The sequence below is a fragment of the Schistocerca cancellata genome, chromosome 1 (assembly GCF_023864275.1).
Source record: "Schistocerca cancellata isolate TAMUIC-IGC-003103 chromosome 1, iqSchCanc2.1, whole genome shotgun sequence".
Taxonomy (NCBI): domain Eukaryota; kingdom Metazoa; phylum Arthropoda; class Insecta; order Orthoptera; family Acrididae; genus Schistocerca; species Schistocerca cancellata.
In genome coordinates this window covers 847,791,525-847,816,420 of record NC_064626.1, presented here as the reverse complement: position 1 = coordinate 847,816,420, position 24,896 = coordinate 847,791,525, and the positions used below count along the sequence as shown (strand labels likewise).

At 40.3% G+C, this 24,896-nt stretch overlaps 1 protein-coding gene across 1 annotated transcript in view; it reads right to left on the bottom strand.

Moving 5' to 3' along the window:
* The window catches only part of LOC126188974 (transcription initiation factor TFIID subunit 2), a 125,320-nt gene extending 117,875 nt beyond the window's left edge, over nucleotides 1–7,445 (bottom strand). Inside the window, exons 1-8 of the mRNA XM_049930751.1 lie at nucleotides 7,221–7,445; nucleotides 7,083–7,137; nucleotides 6,836–6,999; nucleotides 6,542–6,758; nucleotides 6,184–6,422; nucleotides 5,148–5,369; nucleotides 4,815–5,028; nucleotides 551–808 (exon numbers count right to left, since the gene is read on the bottom strand). Of these exons, the coding sequence (XP_049786708.1) occupies nucleotides 551–808; nucleotides 4,815–5,028; nucleotides 5,148–5,369; nucleotides 6,184–6,422; nucleotides 6,542–6,758; nucleotides 6,836–6,999; nucleotides 7,083–7,137; nucleotides 7,221–7,264 (1,413 nt within the window). The 5' untranslated portion in view covers nucleotides 7,265–7,445. The remainder of the gene's footprint in view (nucleotides 1–550; nucleotides 809–4,814; nucleotides 5,029–5,147; nucleotides 5,370–6,183; nucleotides 6,423–6,541; nucleotides 6,759–6,835; nucleotides 7,000–7,082; nucleotides 7,138–7,220) is intronic.
* Nucleotides 7,446–24,896: the final 17,451 nt, after the last annotated feature.

Below are 24,896 nucleotides of genomic sequence, written 5' to 3'. Positions count from 1 at the left end.
TTGCCTGAAATAAGACTTGCAACTCGGTGGCCAAAATCCCATGGATGGGGCCTTCTGGCCATCAATGCCACACAATCATTTCACTTCATTCCATCTCAGATATTCCATTGTTTAATTACTGAATTAGATACACAAAATTTGTCATGCAATGGCACAAGATGATGTGTGTTTTAAATTACTTGGTACAGTGTACTTCATTGTTTCATTTACTTGCTCCAAGATTTTGTATCAGTTTTGTATACAAATAAGCAAGCCATAAATGTGCCATATTAGTTGTCACAAATAATGCCAACACCTAATAGATATCTGTAAGAACTGCAAAGTGATACTACTACTCCTACAACTTACTATTCCCTTACAATTTTTAGTTTACTAATAAATTATGACTGTGAGTTATTAAAGGGTGGCCTTCAGTTTAATAGGTAGGCTAAATAAAAATATGTGTAGAGAAATAAATAAATGAGATCATCCCAGATGTACAGTACACCAGTTAGCTTTTATTTGCTACGCAATTTTTCTCTCTTAATGAATAATTATGGAAACCATGTACCTGCAAAAGGAGTTCCTGCCCAATACGATGTTCAAGCATCCTCATGACAAGATGTGCTTTCTTGCGCAGAACTTCAAGATATCTTGGAGACATGGTATGTAGATTACGAATGGGAAAATAAAAGCCCTGATCACTGTTTAATGTCCGAACTGGTGGTGCTGGAGAAGTAACAACTGATGGAATGGGAGCTGGAGCCTGACTTGGGTCAAGCACAATGCCTCCAAAGTTCTCCTCATACTTTACAACTTCTTGCAGCTCCTGAAATACAATTCAAATACTACACAACTAGAAGAGATCAGACGGGCTATTAGACTATATGCATTAATTTATTCATAATGTAACTTTCAAAAAGAAGATGACAAAAAATGTTTAGAGAACACTGGACTCCATATTTTTCTCATGTTATATTTTTTCAGTATATAGATACACTTAAAACATCAGTTTTGTGAACTCACTATGAGTACTGATTAACCATTTGGCACTCTGATCCAAAGTACATAATAAAACTTTAATTTTTATATAGGTCTGTTCACAGAAATGAACATAGACAGACTGAACCTTTAGTAATATGAAAGATACGTCTACTCTCCGGGAGGGGACAAAAGGGTAACGAAAATTTGTTAGTGTAAAAAGTAGAAAGTTCTTGGTTGCTCAGTTATTTTTTTATCAGCCCCTCCCCCCGATAGCACCTATTTTTTTGGAAATCCAGTTATTGTTCTCTACTGCAAAGTTTAGATGTTACAAACTGCAAAATCTGTCAAGTTTCATCCCCAACAGAGACTCTTCTCTGACTACAGATAGATGTGGGAATAGTATACTTCATAGAATTATGCAGTATCCCACATTTCATTAAGAACACAATGTGATCCTAATTACTACATCTTCGGGACATATTTACCCACATGGCTAATGTAACTGCATATCAGGATTATATACGTACTGACACAACAAAGATAGTGGCAGCAAACAGTAAACAAGAAGTATAAAACGTGAACAACAAAACTATTTGTAAAATAATGTTTTGTATTAATAATTTCCTTGGATTTGTAACAACTTGTCCTGCATTATGTTGAGCTCTACAAAAGATCTCAACATCAGCACATATGAATGTTCCCACTAGCCAATGCAGGCATTAACATATTAACTCCGTCTTCAGCAGCACATCACAATGTAGAAAGTTCACAAACAAGCTAAAAATGTATGTAACAATTTTAGTGCATGACAAATTTAACCTTCTGCTCACATTTACACATCACAGTTTTAAGAAACAAAACTTAGCATAACCCATTCTAAAAGCCACTAATAATAACTGAATACAGCTATAGACCCAAGGAAAAAGCTGTGTTCATGCCTGAATCATGAAGTGCAATTGGCCTCACACTTCATCTGATACACATAGGAGAAGCAAACAACAAATGTGCTAATTAACATTATATAAGACTCCACAAACTGTACCAAACATGAGCCCACATGGTTTCACCTGTCCAGGCATTCTGTGTATTCAGTTAGTGTAGGATACATATATTGCAATACTTTTGTTTAGACAATGAAAACAATTTCTCCTGCCAAATGCCATGTCTGGTGGCAGGACTAAAACTGGTTGTATACAGATTTGCAAAGCATCAAGTTCAATGGTTTTATGGTTCTAAAAGTGTAATGATTCAAATGTTATGCTGAAAGCCATATTTGCTGTAGCCAAGCAATAGATTGAAAGCTTTCAAAGCAGAGTTAAAAGCACTTCTTGCTGTGAAGTGTTTCTACAGTGCCAGTAAACACATTAGCTTGTTGAAATCTATGCACTCGTTTGCTTTTTAATCTGTCATCAGGTGTAACATTCATGCTTTGTATGTGAGCTCAAAAATGTTCCTGCTGTTGGTTTCCTGTTTTCTCTGATTCAGATGCAGCACACCACATCTCCTCAGAGTAGAAAATCGTTGCAAGAAAGTTGTGATGGATATGATGATGGCAGATAATTGTGTGTTTATATTTTTTAGAAGTGCAATATAATGTGTTTATACTTTCTAGAAGTGATTAACAAGTTTCATGTTCTTATTATACAATTGATTTTACTATTTTTGTATTATGTTTGCTCCTTAGTTGTTGTCTTCTTTCCAAATTATATATTGAGCTAGGTGGCTAAGGCAGTATGCAGTGGACCTGCATTCGAGAATTGTGGGTTTTCACCTGGCTACCCTGACTCAGGTTTTCCATGATTTTCCCAAGTTGTTATGGTGAATGCTGGGATGGTTCCTTCAGGGCCATGGCTGACTTCTTACCCTATTCTCACATAATCTTACCCTACTTTGTATATGTTTCTATATGCATATTATTTCCATAATGTATCCGACACGTCCTTTATTGCTGTGGCAAATGGACAAAGGACGAACAAATTAATAAATAAAACAACTTTTTTAAATTTCTTTTAGACTGGAACAGCCCATATCAATAAGCTATTTAAGTATTCTCTGATTAAAAATATTTTTAATATTCATCACAAGTACAGAAATTGTAAGTGGCAACCGTTAATAAAGAGGAGTTTGTCTTTTTCTGAAAATGAGACAAAATTGAATTGCCTTCTAAGAAGCAATATATAGTCTTCCTTCAAGCAATATCAGTAAAGTTAAGTGTGATTCCAGGTAAGTGAAGAAAGCTTGCAGAAAATTGTTCTGAGTGTTTTGTCCCAATTTGAGTGGGCCACTACAAGTGCTGCTAATAGGATATCCAATGGTAAGTCTGCGTCAGCAACAAGATGGGGTACATATTTACGTGTTCTTCAGAAACCTAGAGAACCAGCAACATTTTAAACTGAAAATTGGCTTAACAGATGCCATGTTTAATAAAATTGCAACAGTAGGTATCACATAAAATCCACCACCATGAGATACTCAAAAAACTTACAGTGAATATAAAGTATTGGATGATATTCTGTCGACTGGTTGGATACTGACTGCAAACAAAATCTTCTGCACACTGGTGTCATATTTGTGCATTATCACACCAACAAGACCATAAAACAAGAATTACTTATGTGGACTTACCAACAGTTCCACTATTTGCTGGATGTACACTGTATTATAGAAAAGCATATACTGATGGAAGGTAAGGACTAAGCAAAAATTTTAAACAACTCTATGCTTCTCTACTGTGCTGTATTAATTTTTGTGTTGGCATAAATATAATGCTATGAATTATTTCAATAATCTTATCACACTGTCTGTGCCATTAAAAAAAAAAAAAAGAATCAGAAATGCATGATCAGCCAGAGTGCAGTATAAATGACACTTATGGTGTTGGCAGCTTTTCCCTTGTATGCTGCTGCTGGTACAGGTTCATGAGATGAATCACAGGAAGTCAACATGGCAGATCATGACTGAGATGTACATTGAGGTAGATTAAGATGTAGGTAACCAATGTTCTCATTTGTAATTTCCTACAGTTCTTAAATTTCATCACAATCAGAAATGAGACACACAACTAGGTTATTGCAATGACAACTGTGTATCTCAAGCTACGCTACCCATGGCAACCTTACCTTTGTATTGGGATTCATTGGCTCTGTTAACCCACAAGGAAATTATCACATCCCAACCGAACCAAAGCCTTGGGCTATACTGCAGATCAGTCCAGCACAACAACCAGGCTCTTTGCTGTCACATTCACTGTATTTATCAACTCACAACTAAACTGTCTCATTCCAACATTACCATGCCTCCAGCTTTGCTACAAGTCAGTTTGTGAACATATCTTGGTATTTTTAGCGACCAAAGATATATGAAAATCAACGCACAATCTTAAAATTCACAATAAACAGATCTGTAAAAATTATTCTGGTGCTCTCCTTATCAAACACAAGTGTAATCAATCTGTATCTTCTGTCAAAAGAAATCACCACATTCAGCAATTCTCATTGCCTACTTTATACTATCACCCAAGTGGCTACCACCAACGTCAACGTATTGCTAAAATCTGCAAACAATGCAAGATTCGCCAACAACGTAAGTGCACTTTAGCCCTCTTTGTTTTATACCATAAAAGGAATAATACAAATTACACCACTGGCTGATACAACAAAATGTATCTTTTGTAGTATAGGGTGTGTCATGTATTTGACTTCAGCTACATACCACTACATTACAATCAATAAGATTGTGGTTCATTTAACTAATTCCTTAATAATTAATTTGTTATAAAATGACTGGCAAGTTAAAGAAGCTGTAAAGTTAACTACATTAATTTCAGGAGTAATTTGAAAAATGGCTCTTACAGACTGTATCCATTCTCTATATTCATTGTTTCCAAAACACTTTTTTGCGTAAAGGCTGCATAAGTAAGTGGATATGCCTTTTGGCAACCAAGTGTCAGACCAATTTTGCATTGAAATAAAGCACCCAAAGAATTGCTCTGCTATAGCCTGCGCCATAGCCTTACGGGTAATATATGTTTGATCTATGATTGCAGGTGAATGAAGTAAATTTGTACTGAAATAAAGCAAAAACGAGAGAATGTTAATTCACATTCAGTGACAAGGTATGTAAACATATTGCACACAGGAGAAACCTAAAATTATTATGATTTTAGTATATTAACTGAACATTACCTCAATATACTCATCGTAGCATATGCAGAAACATCTTGATCAACTTCATCAACAAACACTTGCTTGTAACATGAATATGGGTAACGATTAGCCAGTGTTTCCTCATAAAATTCAAATGCTTCATGCATGTATCTTGCTGAAACTTTCAGCGAGGGCATCAGCTGAGGTAAACAGAAGTGTGTAACCTCATGCATGTAGGGATCAACAAATATTTCAAATGGCCTGAAAAACAGATTATTATTTTAAATGTCACTGTCAGAGTTATTTAGGCTCTGTTTTATAGCTTTGAACATTGCTTGTTAACTGTTTCCATAAGCTTGAATTCAGTGTTATAACACACAAAGAGTAACAGAATTTACCAGCAATCAGAGAAAAAATAAGTGAACGGCAATAATGACTACTAATTACAGGCCTTCTTACTGCTCACAGATCATATGTCATATTGAAATATAAGAAACTGTTTCAGTGTGTAAGAACCCTATTACTGATTAAGGCAGTAAATGTATATCGTATCTGAGACATGATGTCTCTGGGAACCATGAGCACTTGAACTTTTTTTTAAAAAAAAAGGACACCATCTGGGTCACTTGCAATGTTCCATTTCGACTGCGGGTTTCAAGTTGTAACGCACATCATGTTCAAATCCAAGTAACTGTCACTGCCAAATGCAGCACGTTAGGATTCAGAGGAAAAAAATTGTAACTCCTTGACCTGCTAACAAGCTGTACTTCACAGAATAGTTATACGGATTTGTAGATGTCAAGTATCATGGGTTGGAAACAGAAATTTAAATAAAACACAAGAAATGACCCAGACAATGTTCTTTTTCACATAATGTATGTCACTAATGCAATATAAATCACATCACACCCCAGCATGAAAGGATACAGTGGAAAATGTGACATGGGAGTGCTGCGTACAGATGAATGGCCTTCTCAAAATATACAAATAAACTAACTAGATATAACAACACACAAGACACTACAGAGAAGATATATTACATCAACTTTCATCTTTTTATGTATGGTTTACATACCCTACAGCAAGTGCAATGTTGGGTGCACAAGCTGGAGTGGACAGTACATAGTGAAATGTCTTCCGCCGCATGTCTGGTGTGTATACAACTTCAATAAGATCACCACATGATACTGCAGTCATACTTTCATCAACTGTGAATTCTAGTTTCCAAGTGCAAGGTTCTGCATAACTATCAACACAGGGAAACCACAGACGGGATGAATTCTCATGTCCATATGTGAACATATGAGCTGCTCGCTAAGAAACAAACAAATTAATGACAGACATATGTCAGAAGTGTATCCTATAATTCTATTTCATGAACTAGAGTTTCATTGCTTAGAAAATATTTTGAAGCGGTCTTTTAAACAACTGACCTCCGCCAATGTTCCTTCAGTGTCCGGGATGACGAAATGTACTCCACCCTGTGGCTGTTCCAGAGAAAACTCAATGCCAACCCTAAGGCCTCTCCCTTCACCAACCAACTGACTAGCCTCTGGAGGGATACTAATAATAAGTTCACCTGCATTGTTATCAGGATCAATCTGTTGTGCAGCTGCCAGGTGAGCAGTAGAAAAATATTCCAGGCTTCTCCTGTAACATCAGTGCAGTAAATTAGTGTGAGTGAAACGAGCACAGTGAACTGGAGGTATGAAGGAGAGCAAACTTACTGTTTAGAATCCCCCTGACAAATATCCAAAAATGGATCAAAATACTGGAAAGGGGCTTCAAAGGAATCGTTCAAGAGGACGCGATAAATGCGACATTGTTTTGCATTCAACTTAATATGCTTTAAATTATCTTTCGATGGAACTATGGTCAGTTCCGAAAATCCCTGTACAACAACAAACAACACTGTTATTGGAGTTTAAGTATACCGAATTGATATTCGTAAGTCATTTATTTTTTCCTACTTACAATAATACTTTGTCTCTGGAAGTTGATACCTGTAAGGCTTACAATTTGATGAGCTGTAAAGGTAGAAATAAGATTATTTACAGTGTTCTACCGGAAGTAATATTACTGTATGTAGGGGCACGCGTAAAGTATACTTATAATTTGAATGGTCTTGATTTGTCGGCTGTCTTTTCTTTCTTCATTGCAACTGTTAGCGCTTCAAAAACCTACCGTATTACAACAGTGTACTGTCAACACCTTGTATGTAAACAAACCCCCACCGTCGACGATCTGCCATTACTAGTCAACATCTTTGGAAAGTGCATTCTAGTCTTTTAGAGAGAAAGATATCACTGGGATTTGAGCAAAGATGAAAACACTCATTACACATGACTCCAGGCAAACGTGACGTCATATTGTTGTCATACGTTGCATCGACATGATCGTGTAGTATCGAAGACGGGAAGAGCATTCTATCGACTTTCGTGATCATACGGTTCACAACACGTGAGACGAACATGACATACAAAACAATAACATTCGCCCGTTATATAGAACAATATAGAACACGAGATTTCGCTTTTTCGTTATTGGAGGATACATCAACCTCGATGTCAAGTTGTTTACAAGTATGTATAAAGTTCTGCATCCATCACTGGACTGGGCTGTGGATATGGAGAAGACCAAAGAGTTTGCAAGAATTAATTCCGAGCCTACTGAAAAAGTGGTACAATGATTTTACTTAATATGTCTTCATCAACCCTGAATATGGGACGACTTGCTGATTTTTAAGCAAAAAACAAGCTCAAACCATGTAACCTTTTAACATATATATTGAACAGTGTTCATTAATCTGTCTCAACAAGGTAAGTTTAATTTAAGAAACCCCGAAATTAGTTTCAGGTATTGGTATGTAATTAAAAGGGTAGATAGCCATTCTAGCAAACGAATTAAAGTGGTAGCCCATTTAACTCACTTTCTGTGAATAAATGTTGTTTCAAAACACCATCGCGTTGTAAACCTCTGGAAAACCAGTAGGTTTTGATAGAATTTGTTGTAATAAAATGTCTAAAAGCGTCATATTGGTGAATATAGATGTGCTTTAATTGGAGATATTCTTGTTCCACAATAAAGGGTCCTAAAAGAACTGCAGTAGCTCCAGATGGTTGAGACTACCTTTTAATTCTAGCACACTACGTGGCGAACAGCGTAGGGAAGCGCTCGCTCCTCCTCAGTCGCTTCTCACGCCTTGCGCAAGCACGTGACCTGCAGTTTTCCCGAGGAGGTATTTTGTAGACCCATGAGTTTTCCGCACTCGGCATCACGCTGTTTCACTTCCAATCACACGGCGCCCACCCACATACTACGAAACGTTCCCAGGTGAAAATAAACGACCTTGATGAAACGTTAGTGTGTTGAGCAGTCAAATAATGCATCACGTATTTTTTAGTTTTTGTCCAATTTTACTTTTAAGGGGTAAAACAAACCCTGAAAAGTAATTTGATCTATTAACTTTAGAGTGAATATCTTCGAAACCATGAAATATAAAAAATATGTCTCATGTAAAAGCTGAAATGTTATTAATACTCTTGAAACCTGTATCATCAACTTTCATAAGAATCTTAAATTTTCCAAATACCCCACTACCATTAATTAATTTTGGAAAACAAAAACTTTTTGTTACAACATAAATCAAAGGAGCTTTTATGCCATTTCTATTAATGTGTAATAAAGCTGGTTTCTAGAATACCGTTTTTGGAAGACAATCTGAATACAGTGTGCTATTTGAGTATTTTCTACTTAACATTTGTACATATGCATTATTATTCTAATTATTTGTTTACCTATTTTTGTTTTATGTTTTAAATTGTTATTTTACGTTTTAAATTCATGATTTTTTTGCTTTTTAGTTTATGTTTTCACTTATGTGTATTCTGTTAAATGAAAATAGTAATTAACTCATTATTATGATTCAGAATCATTATAATAATGATTGCATTTAAAGAAATCCTGGAAACATGACGCTCTTTTTACACCATGCACATAGAATAAACGCAATTTCTTCACATAATACAAATGATAGACAGCATGACATAAAATAAAATTCAGCAGCATTCGGGAACCTTGGCAAGAGGTTCTCTAAATATCCTGATTTGTATCATACATATATCAATACACTGAAAAACCTTAGCGAAGGGAACTAATGACTGCAGGTTGATTATATTGTTTCTCATGTTGAGGTTTACAACATAATCATTCAGCAGAACTACATTTGAAAAATCTTCTTGCAAAGTATATCCAACACCATAAGCCATGTATGTCCAATGGCCGTAGCTGTCCTGTCGAGCTTTTTGGTATCATCAGGTAAACAAGTTCCTTGTCCTCAGGTATAACAATCAAAATGGTTTTTTAAACACTGATCCTTTTCAAACTATTAAAATAAGGTAATGGAAAGCTTGGACCAAGAATTCTCAATTGACATTTTGAAACCCTAAATGTTGTTCTGACAACATCAAAATCTTGTAAACTAACATTGGACCATGTTAAAAGATATCTGACAGAAGTTTTCTTTCCCAGTACGAGAGAAAATTTTTTATTATTGTTAGATTCTTGGGGTGGTCAAGTGACACTGGACAGAAACGAAAAAATATTTATTGCAGTATTTTGACTCCTCTACATACCTACCAAGTTTCAATTCATTTATTTATACCTGGGAATGTGCCCTGGTGAGTCGGGGCCAACAGACACATACTCTGCCGAACTGAGAAGAGCCTAAGTCTTTGTAGGTGATTGGAAGATTACTTTGAGATGATGTTTACTTAAGATTCTGCAGAAGAAATAGTACATGGAACATGTCCTGCACTTACGAGAGCTCCACCTCAGAAGAGAAACATTTCCTCCATGGAAAGGGCTGCACTACACAAACTACGAGAAGATCCTCACATGATGGTGCTTCCAGTAGATAAGCGAAAGACCACTGTGCTTTTACCACATGAGATCTACAACCAGAAGATTTACAGCTTGTTGAATGAACCAGCACACTGGAAGATCGTCGAAGACCCCACAGAGAGAGTAGAAGGAAAGATGTCATTGTTGCTGATTCTTGTTCCCTTTGGCAAGAAGCTGTGAAAAAATTAAGACCTCACAGTTCTGTTCCACCAAGATTACATGATCTTCAGAATATTCACAAAGAAGATCATCCATTACACCCTATTATGAGCAATATCAGCTCTCTAACATATATCTTACCTGGAAATCTTGTTTATTTACTGAGTCCTTATGGGTGGAAGTGCTCACGTGATATCCAAACCCTGGTGACATTATTAACAGACTGAAGTCACTTTGACTCAGTGAGACTGACTTATTAGTAAGATCCAGTGTCGTCTCACTCAGGATCAGTCTTAACCATCCAGGCGCCCTGGGTGAGTCACTTATTGGGTACCCTTTATTATGTAATAATATGTGTAATGAAAAATACTAATTTTGAATTGGTACCATGTTTTTATTGCTTTAGTATAACCAAGCAATGATCTTACATTGTGTTTTAGTCATCTGGAAACAATTTAATGAAAAATAGATATTAAAAAAACAGCTAAAACTTTACTTTTCTAGTTTTCTTGTCAGCAAACTCTGATGAGATTAGCAAAATCTACATTTTCTGCTAGTTCATTTTCAGTGGATGGTCCACCTTATTTGAGACATGGTGGATTGCAAGTATATTTTTATCAATTTCAGGTTGGAAAAACTGCATTCCCAACTTGCAGCAATCATTGATATTGTTAACAAAATATGTAACATTATGAGGTGTTGGGATATAATACTTGGAGATTATGCTTTTTGATAAAGTTTAAGGCTTCAAAAGGCATTGCCTGATAGTCTTTGAGAAAATGTTGCGAGCTTAAATTTTCATTGCACAACAAATCCCCATCAATATCTGATTCCAAGTTGACACTTAACTTTTCTTGTAATTTAGAATAACGTTGTATTAGCTGTTCTTTATTTCGACTTTTTATATTAAACAAGGAACTCCTTCTTGCAGAAAAATCTTGCATCTGTTCCAATGCATCTGTTCAAGAGCATTAGAAAACTCTAATTCAAATTTATTATTTGGGTCAATTATTTGATCATCAACAGCCTCTTCACCCAGTCCGTGTTTAATACATCTTTGTCACATTTGTGGTTTAAATAATGGCTGTGTATCAAGATCTGATGCTAATTCAGTTGCTGTTACAATAGCTTATTCGAAACCTGTTTGTCTGTATGTTTCCAAATAAGAGCAACATTTATCAAGGATTTCGATAAACTCGATAAATTTCAGTTAAGGCGACTGACTTGCTTTGCTCACAATGTTAATTTGAAACAGAACATCATAGCATGTCACAAGAGAAACAATGAAGCTGAAGTCTTTTAATTGTCCTCCTAAAGTTATCACTTCATGTGACATCGCAGCATCACTTTGTTTGGTAACACTGCCCAAGGAAACTAAAGCATTGTGCATTTAACATAATTGATAACAAACCCTTTTGATGTCTTCAATTCGAGCTTCCCGGTGGGTTTCACTGAAATATTTCAGGGTGTATATTTTCAAATAGTTAGTCCGAATTTGCCATCTATTTACCTGTTCTGCAAATAAATTAAACACTTTTCGTAACATTCCAAACAGGGTCATGGATTTTACCGATGATTTTGATGCATCACATAATACCAAATTATAGCTACGGCATCCACATAGTACGAAAAAAGGCTAGTAGATTTAACTTCATAATTCTGTTCTGAAGGCCTTCATTTTTCCCCTTCATGTCCACACCATTATCATAACTCTATCCTCTGCAGTCATTAACATTAAGGACTAAATCACTCAATGATTTTAAAATGTTTTCTATGAGACCTGCACCAGTTGTATCATCCACTTCCAAAAAAGAAATAAAATATTATTCTATAATTATCCAATCCTCTGTTATGTTGGCACATCTTATAGTTATTGAAAGTTGATCTTTGTGGCTCATATTAGGAACATAATCAGCTATGATTGCTCAGTACTTTGAACCCTACATGCAGATAGTATTGCAGATGTAACTTTTGGTGTCATGAGTTCTATTAATTCATTTTGTATATTTTTATCACAGTAATGGTCAGCCAAATCACTATTCACTGCCAATTTCACAAGCACTTCCATGACGGGATCAAATTTTGCCAATTATTGTACATGGCCTAAGAATTTTCCATTATTTGGGGGTAAATAATTTATCCAAAACCCTCTAAATGCCATATTATTTTCAGCCAAAGTCAAAGTTACATGCATGAATTTTTGAAGCACATTGTTCTGTCATAAATTTTCTTAATTAGCTTTTGTTCTTCTTTGTCAATAGTCAATCCTGCTTTAAACCTGATTTCATATTTAGCCCTTTTGTAAATGCATTTTCAAAGCTTCACTTACAAGTTTCCAATTTTTGAAACCCTCATTGGTAGTGAAATTAGCAGTTGACTTTAAGTGAAGTAGTTGACAACAAAACCAAAAGATTCTATTGTTTAATACTGAATAAACTAGCCACCATCATCTGATAGTTTCTTCGTTTTCTTGGGTAATGTGTTGAAAAGAAATGACGCCCATTTTCATCTTAGATATGCTTGTGAGAATTACATGTGATCTATATCTCTCACATTAAGTGCTTTTGGCATGTACCTACATCAGAAACATTGTATTCTTTTATTCCATGTAAGTTGATACTTTCATCAACCACAGAAGTCATATTTTCCCTTTGACTTGGAGAAATATCAGAGAGTTCAGCAACGATTTAATGGGCTGGTCAATTGGTCATCTTCAATACATAATTGTATATTTTTAGTGTCTAATTGTTCAGAATCTAAATAAATATGGGTTGACACATGAACTTCTGATTCAGTATCTGAAGTCTTTGCATGAGAATCTCCTTTATGGTATTTATGAGTGCTCATGTGTTTTTTAGTTTCTTCAAAAACTTTTTTCTTTTTCAGCTTTTCTGTTCAGATATTCTGAACCAGAAAGCCTTTTTTAATTATTTTTCTCTCTCCTGGCATGATTTAACAATCTGGCAAATTACTGAGTAGACACTGCTCTATTTCGCGACCACAGTATTACATCTATTACAAATAAAGAAAACAACCTGTCATTACACGCAACTAGAAAAACATGAACTAAAAGTCAAAACTGTTGTTCTGAGTTACCAAAAAATTAAAATGTTTTCACAGTCGTTTCAGTCACTATTACTCAACCATGATACCGTGACCCCTGCTTCCGATAGTTACTGACTGTTACCGAGTGTAAATCATAGCTCTAACAACATGTGCAATCTAAGAGAGGCTTCGTCCCACCGTAGCCCTCAGTGGTTCACAATCCCACAACAGGCCACAGCAGTCCACCCAACTCACCGTCACCCCACACCAAACCCAGGGTGTACGGTTCGGCCCCCACTGGACCCTCCTGCTGTGCTAACTCTGTCTCCATGTATGTGTACACTTGTTTATGTGGAATTTGTCACGTGCTACAATCATCAGCCATAACAGCTCACAACTTGTTGCCCTAGTGTGGTTACCTCTTTGGGGAATTAGACAAAAAGTAGCCAGTGAAATACGGAGGAAAAACTGTGCAAAGAAGAAAGAACTTAAATAAATTGTACTATCCTTAGGAGCAATCTGTGAAGCATACTGTAACAAACACAGAATTCAGCAATTTAGTCGAAATAATCCTGGAGAATCCCCCAAAAATACTGGAAGGAAAAGATAAGCATGTTCTTGTACACCTGGAGATTGGCTTATAACTGTCCAAAACCGGTCATGATTTCAACCAATAAAAACTATTTACAACTGAAATGGTTGATTATATGACTCTACAGTATAGTAGATGAAGAGCTTTGAATAGACAAAGGACAGGAGTCACAAAATGTAAAATAAACATTATTAAGTGGGGCTGCTCTGAAGGTGACCACCAGTAAGAATGCAGAGAAACACGGACATCTGCTCATCATGTGCCCAAGGATGGAGTTTGCTTGCACATATGAAGTTCTATTTTTACACAATGACAAGACTATCAAGGCTGCAGAGTTTTGGAAGAAGAGAGTTTCAATGCTCTTGCTTGGATATGCAAGTAAACTAAGTACGTACTCAGGAGTTTCCATGGAAAGTACCCTGAATTTGCCTCATTTATAAACTGTAATAATGCCCACATAGTGCCAGGAACAGGAAGCTGGCTGATATCAGAATACTGTCAAGCAACCACTGTTTTAATTATTATTACGAGTAATGTAAGCTATCTTTTTGAGAGTGAGTTGTCGGTACTGACAATAGCCCGCTTCTCCTCATTTCTGTGTCTGCGCGTTCGCCCCAGCCCTGAGTTTACTATTCCCTGGCAACGGGCCAGGTTTTCGTGGCTGAGTAGTACACATTATTATTTTTTGAAAAGTAATAAAATAAACTATTTACGAGGCCTGTTCAAAAAGTTTCTGGACCATGTCGACAAAATTTTTTCGCGCTTACCTTTTACTTACTCTGTATGCTCTCCTTTGAAATACTCTCTTCCACAAGTCATATACTGCTCCCAGCGCCGTTTCCACTTCCGGAAGCAGTCTTGGTACACCTCCTGATGGATCTCGCGAAGCGTCGTCTGCGAGTCTTCTTTTAACTTGCCTGTCGTTTCAAACCTTTGTCCTTTCAACGTGGGTTTCAACTTTGAAAATAAAAAAAAGTCTGAAGGGGTCAGGTCTGGAGAGTATGACGGATAAGGCAGCAAAGTGATTTCGTTTTTTGTGCAGTAGTTATGCACCAACAGGGGTGAATGTGCTGGTACGTTATCGTGATGCAAGAGTCACAAATTGTCTCGCCACATTTCAGGTCGTTTCCTTCTCACATATTCTCGCAGGAGTCGCAACACGTCCCGATGGTATCACCGACTAACTGTTTGTCCCTGTGGCACGAATTCATGATGAACTAATCGTTCAAAGTCAAAGAGAACTATTAGTATGGCTTTGACATTTGACATGACCTGACGAGTTTTTTTGGTCTTGGAGAAAGTTTCCCGACACACTCTGAAGATTGAACCTTGGTCTCAACATCATAGCTGTAGACTCACATTTCATCACCAGTTATGATTCTTTTAAGGAACATCTCGTTCTCGTTTGCGCGATCCAACAGCTCTTCATAGATTGGGAGGTGAAAGTCTTTCTAGTCTTCACTCATGAGCCATGGGACAAACTTGGCAGCAAACTGATACGCTCCAAGATGATGTGTCAGGACTTCATGAAATGATCCAACTGAAATGTTACATTCTTCTGCAATCTCTCCGACAGTCATTCTTTGACTGGCACGCACAATATTGTTGACATTCTTGACATGAGCATCGTCAGTAGGAGTTGTGGGAGTGACAAGTCGATAGTCGACAAGACACTGAGAGATTCTCTTGACGAGCGGGGTTCTTTGGAGGACACGAGGAGTGTTCGTTTTCCCGCGTTAACGTATGTATCAAGTGTGTTTGTGCGGTACAATAAAGGTGGTCGTTCACAGTATAAATTCCACACAAGTGTTTTCCTTTATGTAGTGAAATTACCCCTACATAAGTGGTGACCCCGTAACTAAGCAGTGTGACACTAGGCAAGTTTCTTGAGATATTTTCCGCGACGTCTCGTATCGACATGTCGTCTGCACAGAATCTCTTCCGCGACACCGACGGCGTCATCCAAAACACCAAAGAGGAGCTCGACACGATGCAGCAAAACCCTCAGTTCACAGTGCCACGGACGCCTACATCTCAAACCGACTTCGCCCACGACGTTACGTTTCCAACCGCGCCGCGTGTGCCGGCGGGTCCCGCGCCGCCGCCACAGGACATGGCCTCGCACAACCAGCGCGCAGGACACGCCGATATCAGACCCAAAGTGCTCCCGTTTTCATCACCCGCGTCGGTAACGCTCCCACGAGTTTCGCACTTTCCGTTCGCCAGTGATCGTGGGACACCCGCGTCTCGGTTACAAATTCGACCCCCACCTTTCGTTCCCGAGCGTCCGGAAATTTGGTTCGCTATTATGGAGAACATTTTCGTGCAGCAACAAATAGTCAACGATTTTGAACAGTTCACGCTAGTGATATGCAACCTGGACCAACGTGCGTCGTCAGTGGTATCGGATATAATTATGGAACCCTCACCACAACAAGCCTACACCACTCTCAAGACGGCTTTAATTTCGCGTTGTACAAAACCTGTGGATCAGCGGATATCACAGCTCCTGTACCACGAGAAACGCGGTGACAGGTCACCTTCAGACTTTTACCGGCATTTACGTGCTATGGTGGACCCTTCCGTGTTCTCAGACACATTACTTTTGCACATATGGCAACAGCAGTTACCTCCGCAGGTGGGCTTAACCTTAATTGCTTACGAGGGCCGGCCATTAAGCGAGTTGCTGCAAGCAGCCGATAGAGCACACTCCCTGTTCCCCAGACAGATACCCTGTGCCACATACACAGGATTTCACCCATTCACTGGCCGGAGCATCCATATTCAGTGTTTTGGATTGCCGTAAGGCTTATAATCAGATCCCAATGGCAGAGCAGGACATACCAAAGACTGCAGTGACAACCCCATTCGGGCTGTTTGAATTTTTGGTGATGCCATTTGGGCTGAAAAATGCGGCCCAGACATGGCAACGGTTCCTAGACAGCGTACTAAGAGGACTACCATATTGTTTCGCCTATTTAGACGATATTCTGGTGTTTTCGGAGAATGTTTCTGACCATCAGAAACACGTGAGCGAGGTGCAAAGCAGGCTTAGTGCTCATGGAATTACACTTAACAAGGACAAGTGCGTGTTTGGGGAACCCGTTGTAACCTTCCTGGGTTATAAAGTGTCAGCTCAGGGCATTTTCCAACTGCCAGAGAAGCTGGAGTTGTTGCGTACCCTACCAAGGCCTCAAACCTACCACGATCTCCGACGGTTCCTAGGGATGATAAATTTCTGTCGTCGCCACCTCCCCGGAACAGCAGCAATCCAGACGCCACTGAACAATGCCTTGGCCGGAACAACAAAATTGGCAAGCGCCCACTCCCATGGACACCCGAGATGGACTCGGCTTTCAAGGCACTGCAAAATAGCCTTCACAACGCAGTGGGGCTTGCACACTCTGCACCAGGAGCTCAGCTAGCCATAGTAGTGGACGCAAGCCAAGTCGCAATCGGGGCAGCACTGCACCAGAGAGTGAAGGGTCATTGGCAGCCACTAAGTTTCTTCTCACAAAAACTACAGATGAGTCAAACTCGTTGGAGTGCATATGACAGGGAACTCCTCGCAATGTATGAAAGCGTCAGGCACTTCCACCCCTTAGTTGAGGGCAGGCAATTCACCATATACACCGACCACAAACCTCTCGTGGCAGCTTTCTACAAAGTCAGCGATTCATGTTCCCCCCGCCAGGCCCGCCATATAGAGTTTATATGCCAGTTTTCGACAGACGTGCGTCACAACCATGGTGCCGAAACCATTGTGGCAGACTATTTCTCACGTATTAATGGGATAAGTCCAGTGTTAGATTATTCCGAATTGGCAAGGGCTCAGGCTTCAGATGCGCAGCTGCAGTCCTTGTTGGTGGACCCGTCCACTGGCCTACATTTACAACTTGTGGATGTCCCTTGCAGCCCATGTAAGGTATGGTGCGACACCTCCACGGTTAGACCACGCCCATACATCACCCCCCAAGTCCGACGAAAGGTATTCGACAGCATTCACAACCTGGCACATCCGGGAACCAATGCCTCAGTGAAATTAGTGACGGACCGTTTTGTGTGGCCTTCAATCAAGAAAGATACACGGGAGTGGGCCCGCAGCTGCTATCAGTGTCAACGTAGCAAAGTGGGACGCCATGTTCACGCTCCAGTAGGACAATTCCCAAACCCAATGGCACGTTTTGGGCATGTACACATTGACTTGGTTGGACCCCTCCCCCCTTCAGAAGGTTACAGGTACTTGTTTACGGCAGTGGATCGTTGCACGCGGTGGGCAGAGGCTACACCAATCAGGGACATTTCTGCAGAGACTACTGCACGCGCATTCTTGGAAACTTGGATGGCTCGTTTTGGGTGCCTATTTTTCGTTACCACCGACCAAGGACGCCAGTTCGAGTCAACACTGTTCCAACAACTGTCAAAACTCTGCTGCTTCCAACGAAACCGTACTACTAGCTACCACCCGGCCAGCAACGGTTTGGTGGAAAGGTGGCACCGGACCTTAAAGGCTGCCCTGATGTGCCACGAGGACTCATGGACTCAAGTGTTGCCATTGGTTTTGTTGGGGTTACGGACCGCATTAAAAACAGACATCAATTGTTCCTCGGCAGAGTAGGTATACGGAGAACCACTCCGAGTTCCAGCAGAATTCCTTGCACCAGTTCCTCTCCCAGATGACACACAACTACCCCACCTCTTGCAACAAATGAGGAAGCAGGCAGAGACACTACGTGCAGCCCCGACGTCTCAGCACGGCACGCATCCAGTGTTCATACACAAGTCCCTCGATACTTGTTCCCACATCATGCTCCACACAGACCTGGTACGTCATTCGTTACAGCCACCGTACACTGGACCATACCAAGTGCTAGGACGGGACAAACACACAATGGATATCCTCCTCCAGGGAAAGTCGACCAAAGTTTCCATTGAGCGAATAAATCCCGCTTGGACAATGCCAGCACCGACGACAGTCTCACAGACGACTTCAGACACAACTTGCAACGAACCCACACCTTACGCAGAACCAGACAGCTGTGTCTCACATGAGCCCCACACCAGGGGGCCTAACGCAGCAACAGAATCAGCAAGCAGCACCCACACCCGCACTATCCGCACTCGGGCAGGCCGAGAGGTGAAGTTTAAGTACCCCACCATACCGGGTGCTCCGCACTTCCGGGGGGGGTGGGGGGCTGTGTGGAAGTGACAAGTCGATAGTCGACAAGACACTGAGAGATTCTCTTGACGAGCGGGGTTCTTTGGAGGACACGAGGAGTGTTCGTTTTCCCGTGTTAACGTATGTATCAAGTGTGTTTGTGCGGTACAATAAAGGTGGTCGTTCACAGTATAAATTCCACACAAGTGTTTTCCTTTATGTAGTGAAATTACCCCTACAGAGTCAAAGGGCGTCGTGAACAAGGGTCTATATTTAACTTCCGTCCAGCCATTTTAGTAGGAGGGAAACATGGTTTCTGGCGTACTTTTGATATCAAATTAATTAAATTGATCAGTTAATTAACCCTACCCACTGTTGATGTCATGGTTTTTCCCTGGTTGAAACGTGGCCCTTCCACCTCAACCACCTCTCTGGGTAATCCCCTCCCCTTCCTCCAGCCAGAAAGAAATACGGCGGGAAATCTCGCTATGTCTGTGTTGGACATTGGACTGGGAGGATCCCACGACACTAAGCTAATATAGCGTGCATAAGGCAGTTTAAACAATTTTCATGGGTGATATTGTTTATTTACAGCGCATAACCTTGTTTATTTAAACAATTTACATATTTATTTCTAAAATCACGATATACCTCGTAATTGATGTTAGTAATGGAATATTGTTTAACCAATGTGCGTAGATATTGCTTAAATGGGGGCCAAGGCAATGCTGGATACTGTATACTGTTTGAACAATACAGACAATGTGTGGAATATTGTTTATTTAAACAATTGCAGCAATTTTTTACACCAATAGCGAAAGGAATACCGTCGTGAAACACTCACTGCACATAAGATCGCGCTAAATGTATCCGGTGATCTTGTCTTCCCATCCGCTGGTGCACAGATCAAGCCGCATAAGGCAGCAGCAGACCCAATGCCACGCTCCCGTCCACCCTGGCACACTTCGAGTGCTTTTGTGGGAAATATCACAACCTTTCTTTGTGGCACACTTTTTGTTGGAAATATCCCAGTCTTCCTCCCTGGCACACTTCCTTTCTGGCACACTTCACGCGCTTTTTCGAGAAATATCCCAGCCTTCCCTTTGTCGTTGAAGATGAATTGCTTCAGGAGTTATTAGATCTAGAGTTTAAACAATTTAGGCAGTGTGTGGAATACTGTCACACACATATCTTGAAGATGTCACAAAACTCCGCAAATGTTGCTTTAAAAGATGAGCCGCAGGGAATGTTAATCAAACAATTCGCTTCAGTAAATGAATATATCACAAAACGACTCGAAATGCACTTGCACCCAAAACACTGTGACAGCAGTAGTTGGAATATTTAACAATGTTGTGCTTCACACAGTTTATAAATAGAATCTGATGCTCCAATACACTTGCGCAGTAGTTTGCTTCATGAAATATTAATGCAGGGATGAATTTCACGAATTTAGCACGTCACGAAAACCCCAAATAAAAAGATCGACACTGCTGTGAACATTCATCGAGTAATAAAGGGTGTAATTACACTACTGGCCATTAAAATTGCTACACCACGAAGATGACGAGCTGCAGACGCGAAATTTAACCGACAGGAAGAAGATGCAAATGATTAGCTTTTCAGAGCATTCACACAAGGTTGGCGCCGGTGGCGACACCTACAACGTGCTGACATGAGGAAAGTTTCCAACCGATTTCTCACACACAAACAGCAGTTGACCGGCGTTGCCCGGTGAAGCGTTCTTGTGATGCCTCGTGTAAGGAGGAGAAATGCGTACCATCGCGTTTCCGACTTTGATAAAGGTCGGATTGTAGCCCATCGCGATTGCGGTTTATCGTATCGCGACTTTGCTGCTCGCGTTGGTCGAGATCCAATGACTGTTAGCAGAATATGGAATCTGTGGGTTCAGGAGGGTAATACGGAACGCCGTGCTGGATCCCAACGGCCTCGTATCACTAGCAGTCGAGACGATAGGCATCTTATCCACATGGCTGTAACGGATCGTGCAGCCACGCCTTGATCCCTGAGTCAACAGATGGGGACGTTTGCAAGACAACAACCATCTGCACGAACAGTTCGACGACGTTTGCAACAGCATCGACTATCAGCTCGGAGACCATGGCTGCTGTTACCCTTGACGCTGCATCACAGACAGGAGCGCCTGCGATGGTGTACTCAAACGACGAACCTGGGTGCACGAATGGCAAAACGTCATAATTTCGGATGAATCCAGATTCTGTTTACAGCATTTTGATGGTCGCATCCGTCTTTGGCGACACCGTGGTGAAGGCACATTGGAAGCGTGTATTCGTCATTGCCATACTGGCGTAAATCCCGGCGTGATGGTATGGGGTGTCATTGGTTACACGTCTCGGTCACCTCTTGTTCGCATTGACTACACTTTAAACAGTGGACGTTACATTTCAGATGTGTTACGACCCGTGGCTCTACCCTTCATTCGATCCCCGTGAAATCCTACATTTCAGCAGGTCCTGTACCGGCCTTTCTGGATACAGAAAATGTTCAACTGCTGCCCTGGCCAGCACATTCTCCAGATCTCTCACCAACTGAAAATGTCCGGTCAATGGTGGCCGAGCAACTGGCTCGTCACAATACGCCAGTCACTACTCTTGATGAACTGTGGTATCGTGTTGAACGTGCATGGGCAGCTGTACCTGTACACGCCACGCAAGCTCTGTTTGACTCAATGCCCAGGCGTATCAAGGCCGTTATTACGGCCGGAGGTAGTTGTTCTGGGTACTGATTTCTCACGATCTATGCACCCAAATTGCGTGAAAATGTTATCACATGTCAGTTCTAGTATAATATATTTGTCCAATGAATACCCGTTTATCATCTGCATTTCTTCTTGGAGTAGCAATTTTAATGGCCAGTAGTGCACAGTTAAAAAGTTCTCACATCTTCTGTTTGTGTTACGTATGTTTCTGCGCGATACTCGATGTTTGACAGAGGAGGAAGAATTGATACCCTCAGCCATGTCACAGACCCCTGCTAACTCTTTCGAAATCGTATCACGTTCCGGCAGCACTGTTCTGTGCTTAGAAGGCGGTCTAGTCCTCCATTTGTAACTGGATATGCAGAGAGCCAACACAACGAAAAAAATAGCACACTAACTTACAGAAGGAAATTCGTAACCATGCAGTATATGCAGACTCCACAAAGAAATTCAGAAGCATAATACCATAAATCCATCGATATTGAATATCTCCCTACACATGTCCTAATCTCCTTTACCGTTGTCCTATGATTATCACTCTAGAAATATGACAATGTAATGGTGTCCAAGTCTTCGTTGACAGCACTGTGTCTGTCTCCCTCTTCGTTATTTCTATAATATCCAACGGAGTAAAACTACGAACTATAGAAACAGGGCAAACGTCACCTGGTAGAGAACTTAATAAGATTATACTGCTTCTCTCTTTTCGAATCCATCAAAACAAATACCGTCTACTTGTTGACATTGATCATATGTGGTGACCTCATAAACACGTATTGGTCCACTGGGGCAGACGGTCAGAGATCGAAGTTGCGTAAACGGACTTGTGTGAAGTTTTATCGTCTGTACCGGAGGCAGACCCTACCTACATACAATCAATCGAAGGAAAGGGCTCTTGTGTTGTTCTTTCACAAACAGTTTGATACAATGTTTCTTGGTGTGACACAATGAACCAGTGTATGACTGCAGTTGCGTACACAGCCATACTTTTAGTTTTCTTGCCATCACATCTTTCCTGTGTCAAGGGCTAAACTGATATTAACACATTCCAATCCGTTGGCTCTCAGAGAAAACTCGACATCGCAAGGTGTAAACTATGATGCTCCCACAACACACAAGATGGTTGAAATAAAAGGCAGAGACGCTGTTTTTTATTGACTAAATGTGAATGACATGGCAACATATGGAAACTGAAAGTGTTTTCGGCATTGTGGAACGTTTCCAAACAGCGGTCCAAAGGTCATGGAATCTCATCTTTCACAGTGATGGGGTAGCAGATGTCTCGGCGTTTCGTTTTAGAAGAGACCCATTGAACCCAGGTGAATGATCACTGTTTCAGTGTCCTCGGTGGTAGCCATCATAGTCTCCAAATCCTGGGACACTGTGCCTTTCGTTTTTATGACTTACAATGCATAATCGCACGAGGAACAAGGTGTATTTGTACATGTGCCAGTCCTACCGGTGAAGTAGTGGAATGATTTTCATACATCCAGACGAGTATGTAAGTACCCTTATCCCTCCACATTTTTTGTGTTTTCAGCAATTTTACGAATTTTCCATCAATTTCCGTAATATACTAGGTTTTGCGTAATTTCACCACACCACACTCGACGAGTTGTCAAGACAACAAAACGTGTCATCGCGTGGATCTCGTTATGCTATCAGCCAGTGACATTGCAGCACGGTTCCCAACTTTTGTATCATTGCTAACCACCCCCCTCCATTGCTTTGCGAGGGTCATATACATGTGGACATATGGCGAATCTATTACACTGCGTATATCACACGACAAAATACAGTTCCTTGGTGTAGGAAATAGCCATCAGCAGAGAGGAAGCGAAAACATTTCGTTCCTTAGCCGAAACGCTTTATAAACTCGGTAAGATTTTATTACGATTTGCCATCTCTCCCCTATGTAGATGGAAGTCACAAAGTACTCTCGCATTCGTAGGATAAAGTCTGAGTTTGAGAGATCTAGTACTCTGGCCTCTATTTCGAAACGAGCTACCCTTTCGGTCTCCAGATTTCACCATGAGTGCTGTGTCATACCTGATCTCTGCAAATGCGTGTGTGATGAGATTAGCACTCCATATTGGTGTGTGGCAGATAAGAGTCCGATACATTTGAGACTGTTGTGGTGATATAACAGACGATTAAGAAGAAGAAGAAGGAGAAATGTATGACTGATGCACGATGGACAGAACGAATTTGAAACATTTTACGTAAACCACGTGTGCTATCAATTCTGTAATATTGTTGTAGTGTTTGGAGTTCATACCAAGAAGGTACTGGAAAACTGCGGTGTTTGACATGCGAAATTAGATGCCATGTTGAACTAATTCCGTCTCTTCCACACACACCAACCGTCATGAAAATGTATACACAGCGTTTGCAGTACCTCACAAGCCCTTGTCACTGACAGGATCACTGCAGTTATGAAACTGAAGACTTGATTTATGGACGGAGCGCTCTGTAAATCGATCCATTCTATAGTTGCCATGGTTGAAAGTCGGAGACCTCAGAAACCGTGGAAACACATTCGTAGGGCAACAGGGCACTCACACAGGAGCCTTGAGGTAGCCTGTGCCTTAATCTGGAAATGTCCACTCATTCCACTCGCGCCTCGCTACAGATCGTGGCCAACAAACAGGTCAATGTGGCTCGCTGTAACGATTCAACTTTCTCTCTACACTTTGAAGAATTGTTCAGACCTCCTACAGGTAAGAAATGGGGTTGTTATACTTTCGACTACCTGGTTTCGACTACTTCTCCAGCGCACCCAACTATCCGCTTTCTGCTGATTTGTACTACAACCATGCAAAATACGCATATGGATTATCTTACATAGGAGACTGTTTATGGATTTTTGGCAAGGCAAAGTGCTCTTACAAAGCAGTGTTTAGTTATGTGTGCTGGAAAAGTAGTCGAAACTAGGTAGTAGAAAGTATAGTAACCTTCGTTTCTTACTTATACGAAAAGTATCGAAAAGTAGGTAGCCAAAGGTATAGTAAACGCCTTTTCGTACTTCTATGAATTGTTTCAATGTTCGACAAAGAACTATAGTGATTTTCACAATTATTACGAGATTTTTTGTACAAGATAGTGACATTACACATAATATTAACTATTAGTTAGACACTAACAAAATAAATACAATTTTCTGAATCATATACATTTGAGCCATGCCATATG